General features: G+C 42.5%; 2 protein-coding genes across 2 annotated transcripts; one reads left to right on the forward strand and one right to left on the reverse strand.

Moving 5' to 3' along the window:
• Positions 1–1,321: 1,321 nt before the first annotated feature.
• Positions 1,322–3,075, forward strand: LOC109006388 (aspartyl protease AED3). The gene has a single exon (XM_018985656.2). It carries the CDS (start codon positions 1,550–1,552, stop codon positions 2,861–2,863), a length of 1,314 nt encoding a protein of 437 aa, XP_018841201.1. The 5' UTR covers positions 1,322–1,549; the 3' UTR covers positions 2,864–3,075.
• Positions 3,076–4,117: 1,042 nt separating this feature from the next.
• On the reverse strand, positions 4,118–5,356 carry LOC109006390. The gene has a single exon (XM_018985657.2). It carries the CDS (start codon positions 5,354–5,356, stop codon positions 4,118–4,120), a length of 1,239 nt encoding a protein of 412 aa, XP_018841202.2.
• Positions 5,357–6,000: the final 644 nt, after the last annotated feature.

A 6,000-nucleotide genomic window follows, 5' to 3' on the forward strand; every position in this document is an offset into this window, starting at 1 on the left:
GGACCATGTGGGGATGACAATTAGTCTTTGTGAGCCCGTGACCGACCGTGTCTTGTGCATGCATGGTACCCACGTACATACGGACAAATATCTACTTCATTCTCACAGTCTTACAGATATAATTTTGTTCTTAAAAGAATGCAGTCACGAGCGGCTTCCCCTCCACCTCACGTTTTCAGAGTACCCTTCTATTATTCATTTGTTTCGCTAGTCTTCAATCGGTAGTAATATTATACACTGCATTTTTATTATATTTTGATCATATTAAATAGTATATGATACATTCATCACTATTAAATGATAAAAAAATATTTAATAAATTATTATTTAATAATGATAAATATGTCACATATTATTTTATAGAATGAAAATAAGATGGTAATATGGTGTATAGAATTTTCCTTTATGTTATTATCATTTACCCATCAGTCTGTAATGTAGTACTAAATAAATTGCATACTATTTATTATCTTCTATTTATGAGTTAATTATTTGATGCGAAATAAAAAAGATCGTGAATGATAAATATTATTTTTTTTATCTTTTTAAGATTTCTTTTTCGTATTTTTCAAAATATGAAAAATCTATTTATAGATCTATTTATTGTCATGTCAAATACATTGAGTATCTACCACAAAAAGTTATATAAAAAGATGAGAAATGCTATATCACACTCTACTGTACATTACACTCTCTACACACCTCACATAGTTTTTTTTTTTTTTTCAACCCAGCACGTTAGGTGTGCTGGGGCTTCTTCACACAGTAGAGTGTGAAGAAGATTTTTTCTAAAAAGATATCTATAGATATTTTTGAAGGTTTGATGACAATAATATAGCCCTAGCTCTATTATTAATTTGTAAGATTCTATAAAGTACTAAAGCCCTAGCTCTACCGAAAATCTAAATGAACTCTTATATTATCAGTAATATATATATATATATATGTATGTAATGAAAACTATCATTTTCTTTCGGAGATCAGGGCCGTGATTCAACATGTGATCAAACACTAATTAAATTACTTATAGCTAGCTAGGTTGTTGCATGCTTAGCAGAAAAGTTAATTTGATCACTTTGGGGAGCGGCATTTTCGTGGGAGCAAATATCTAGTTTTCATGTTTTGGAGCAGTCGTATTTTCAATTAAGGAATCGTGAATACTTCCTTTGGAGTATTCATGAACTAACTTGATCACCAGCGCTGGCCAGCCTCTCATGATCTGCATGGTCGCAATAGAGGCAATATATATATTGGCTGATCTCTCTTTTTGCCATCATCTTTGGGGGTCCTATATATATATATATATATATTGATCTTTTCATCTCAATTGGACCACCAACTTTATTCCCGGAAAATGTTGGGTGATTAGACCTCATAATGTTCCATAATTCTCCTACCCCGCCCACATCCTATTTATTTAACATCTTATACTAATTATTACATTTACATGGGTATTTAGGTAATTATCGGCCCTTAACTTCACATTATATATATAAAGTACTGCCCCCTCTCCGATCCCCATGCACACACTACGATAGTTCTTACCATCATGGACTTGAGAATTGCCACATTGTTTATCTGTTCTCTTCTTATCTCCACCAACAGAGCCTTTGATCCCTGTGCCTCCCAATCGGACGGCTCAGACATCTCTGTCTTTCCCACCTATGGCAAATGCTCTCCGTTCGAACCACCCAAGACCGACTCGTGGGTCAACACGGTCATGAAAATGGCCTCTAAGGACCCGGAAAGGGTCAAATACTTGGCGAGCCTTGGTGCGCAAAAGAAGGTCGTCTCTGCCCCGATAGCATCGGGTCAGCAACTTTTTAACCTCGCCAACTATGTCGTCCGAGTCCAACTCGGTACGCCGGGTCAACTCATGTTCATGGTCCTGGACACCAGCAACGACGCTGCGTGGGTCCCGTGCTCTGGTTGCACCGGGTGCTCCAACACAGCTTTTTCGACCAATACTTCGTCTACTTACGGGTCGTTGGATTGCTCCGTGCCTCAGTGCTCTCAGGTCAGAGGACTCTCGTGCCAGGAGACGGGATCCGTTCCGTGCCTCTTTAACCAATCCTACGGAGGAGATTCATCTTTCACGGCCACCCTAGTTCAGGATTCTCTCGGATTAGGCGCTGATGTAGTTCCGAACTACCATTTTGGGTGTATCAGCTCCGTCTCCGGAGGGTCAATACCACCGCAAGGGCTGTTGGGACTGGGTCGTGGACCCTTGTCCTTACTGTCACAGTCCGGGTCACTCTACTCTGGCGTGTTCTCATACTGTCTACCCAGTTTCAAATCCTATTACTTCTCTGGGTCACTCAAACTCGGTCCCGCTAGCCAACCCAAGAACATCCGAACCACCCCACTTCTCCGGAACCCGCACCGTTCATCCTTGTACTATTTGAACCTCACCGGAATCAGCATTGGTCGTGTTCTCGTCCCCATCGCTCCCGAGCATCTAGCATTCGATCCTATCACCGGCGCCGGAACCATCATAGACTCGGGCACGGTCGTGACCCGATTTGTCGAACCCATTTACACGGCTATTCGGGACGAGTTCAGGAAACAAGTGAAAGGTCCATTCTCGACGCTTGGTGTGTTCGATACGTGCTTCGCTGCCACCACCGAAGCTGTGGCGCCCCGAGTGACGTTTCATTTCACGGGCTTGGACTTGGTGCTGCCAATGGAGAACAGCTTGATCCATAGCAGTTCTGGGACTCTGGCATGCTTGTCTATGGCGGCGGCGCCGAATAATGTGAACTCGGTGTTGAATGTTATAGCCAATCTGCAGCAGCAAAACCTTAGGATTATGTTTGATGTTGCGAATTCTCGCTTGGGAATTGCACGTGAACTATGTAATTAGACTAGCTTTTTTTTTTTTTTTTTCTGGCTGCATCTCTAGTTAACATGCGTGATTAAATTATGCCTTAGGCCCTTCATAATGCCATGCAAAAACAGGTGGAGAAAGGAATAGCGTACGATCGATGATAAGGTTGCCCTGATCATGTTTTGGACATTATTGTATGGTTGTAATATATAATATGTATTTTATGGTTTTGGGAAGTTTAGGACAAATTCGACCAACTCAAACTGCATGCCCGTGTGTGTCATCATATCGTGCATGTCATGTGTGTGTGTGGGCCCAACATGACACGGCACAGCTAGGGGCCGAGGGATCCATCCGCCAAGGAATTATAATTCGCAAGTACAAGAACTCATGATGATTTGCAAGCGATGGCTCAACTGCTTAAATTGATTTCTACTAGATATAGGGATATTTAATTTAAATTCAATAAAAATATAATAGAATTAATAGTACAGAGTTAATCTATTGATTGTGTACCAAGTATAAGGGAATTTGTAATTAAGTTCCATTTGCAGTAGTAATATCTAATTAAATAGTGAACAAATTAAGGAAACTAAAATGGAATAAGGGACTCAAGTTCTTTAATTGGACCAGATGGCATGAGACCTGGTTTTCAAATAGAAGAACAAGGAAGTTCGAGACTGATCTCCAAATGGGAGAACAAGGTTCGAACCCCTTATAAAAAAAAAAAATGAAATAAAGAATTGTCGATCATAGCGCTGAGCAATAGCAATTAACATAAAAACCCTCCAATCTTCACCGGAAACAAATTAAATAATCGTCTTGAGTGTTTATCATCACCATCTTGCATAAATATTCTACAAGCCAAACGACTGAGTAAATTCAAGCCCCACAAAGAATAATAATTTATTAATTTAGATCGTAGCTATATATATATATATATATATGGTTGGCATAAATCCAAGTAGCAAGCTGGCTAGCCAGGAACATATATTTGGAACTTTCTCACTTGTAAATAGGGAAGCGATCGAGGACATGATTAGCAATCAAATTGCATTGGCGCGATCGATAACCAAACAACAGATCATCAACCAGTACCGTGCACGTACACTCTAACTCAAACGGACTAAATACAAACACACAACGCAAAAAATATAAACCCGCACAAACAAATAATTCCCAGAAATATGACAAATATATGTAAGAACTGCATGATCTTTGCTTGCTAGGTTGATGATGATCACCTCTCTCTCTCTGAAATTAATCTTCGTTCTGCATGCAGCATGCATGTCAACCCCACCACTGGTGCACCGCAACACCTTCATCCCTCAGCCGTCCGTACAGTGCCAAGCATTCCCAGTATGCCCTTCGGCTCCTATATTTGTTTTCATTCTTCCCACTAGTGTGACCTTGCGGCTTGCATTCCAAGAAAAGCTCGTCCACCAACCTTATTGCCTTGCTCTTCACCATCTCTTCCACTACTTCCGCCTCTGACTTCATCACCACGTACTCCTCGTCTCTTACATTCTTCTTCAACCACTCCGACATTCCGATTTGCGGGACCTCCTTGCCTTCCGTCACTGTCTCGATCTTGTACATCTCGAAGTCCTTATTCCTCGTCGGATAATGCTTCGCGAACCAATTCGTTCCGCTTCCGCCTTCCTTCTCCGGCAATCCAACGTCTATGAACACACGCCGTGGGTAGCTCTCAAGGTTGTCGCCCATTAGATCAGGAAGGTACCTGGTTCGTTTCAAATAGCGGCTTGATTTCCCTGAAGCTGCCCGCGGCGGCTCAAGGAGAACGTCTTCGAGGTTCTTGAGCGCAGCCTTCTTTGCTTCCGATGTATCCCCACATAGCTTCCTTTTTGTGGCCAAATTGAGCTCAGCAAGATCGGTTTTCTTCATGGCCATGACGGTCGACTCGAAACGACGGCTGATATAGACGATTTTATAGTTCGACGGCCCGTTGAATGCAACCGATGGATTTTCGCTGAGCTTAATGGCGACAATGCCGCCTACCTTGAGGGTCCGGTCGATGAAATCTGCTGCAGCTGGGAAGTTAGATGTCCACGCGAAGTCAAAAGTTTCGCTCTGAATCGAGCTCTGTCGCTCCAAATCCGTGATGGAGATGAGGTCCATTTCATGGTCCCTTAGAACCTGCAGCTGCCTGTATTTAGCTTCCTCGCCATTGCTTAAGAAAACAGCTTTCTCTCCCACTTTCAGGAAGCCTTCATTAGTCAAATCACGGAAGATCAACGGCAAACGTTCGAGATTTGTCAGATCGGCTCCAACTTGAGCCTCAGGAGTGACTTGTGAAGAGGCCGAGAATCCGCTAACAATCGACCCTATCCATGGGAAAGAAATAATGAGCAACGCCAAAACCAAGGAGCGCACGAGAAGTTTCAAAACCTTGGAACCGGAGAGCCTGCAGATGACTATATATCGAGCATCATGGTACGATCCAAGCCCACCTTCGGGAAAGTGTTCGTATTTCTTGCAGAAACCTCGAGCTATGACGTCGATGCCCATATTCGCAAACTCTTTATTGGATGGAGAAGTACGTAGATGAATACTAGAGTACTATGGTGGCCGGTGGTGTTCTTGTTTTCGTGAGAATGGTGAGCCGGAAATGGTGCATAGAAGCGGGGACGGGAAAAACAAAAACAAAAAAAACAAGATGGTAGCTACGTACTAGCAGAAAGCTATATAGGAGAGGGAGGTTGAGCAGAGCCAAAGAACCTAGCGGGTGCAAAACCTGGCGGCGGTGTGATTTCCACCCACGAGGGCCACACGTGTACTTTGCACTCTAGACCACAACAACATCAATTGCCTCATCCGCTGCACCTCCATTTCTTGATGATCCCCAACGTTGTGCGTTTTAACGACACATTTGAGATTTAGCTTTAGAAATTCACACCACCATCGATCATATATAACATGCAGAAACAAGGAAACAAGCTGGTAGACAGGAGAGAGAGGTTTTGAATTTTGGTTAATTTCCAGTGTTAGGGTTGCATGCGGAAGGGAGACAAAAATGGTGGATCGATGGTGGTGCTGGGGATGAGACGTGGAAGAGGAAAATATTATATATATATATGGGACAGGAAGATCGAGAGCAGGGTATTATACAGGTGCATGCTAAATTCGTTTAGGGGAAACGTAAAGTATGTATG

This window comes from Juglans regia, chromosome 11 (assembly GCF_001411555.2).
Source record: "Juglans regia cultivar Chandler chromosome 11, Walnut 2.0, whole genome shotgun sequence".
NCBI classification, from domain to species: Eukaryota; Viridiplantae; Streptophyta; class Magnoliopsida; order Fagales; family Juglandaceae; genus Juglans; species Juglans regia.

What these genes read in the sequence shown, in the direction of transcription:
- LOC109006388 (XM_018985656.2), top strand. Translation starts at nt 1,550, where the DNA reads ATGGACTTGAGAATTGCCACATTGTTTATCTGTTCTCTTCTTATCTCC.
- LOC109006390 (XM_018985657.2), bottom strand. Translation starts at nt 5,356, where the DNA reads ATGGGCATCGACGTCATAGCTCGAGGTTTCTGCAAGAAATACGAACAC.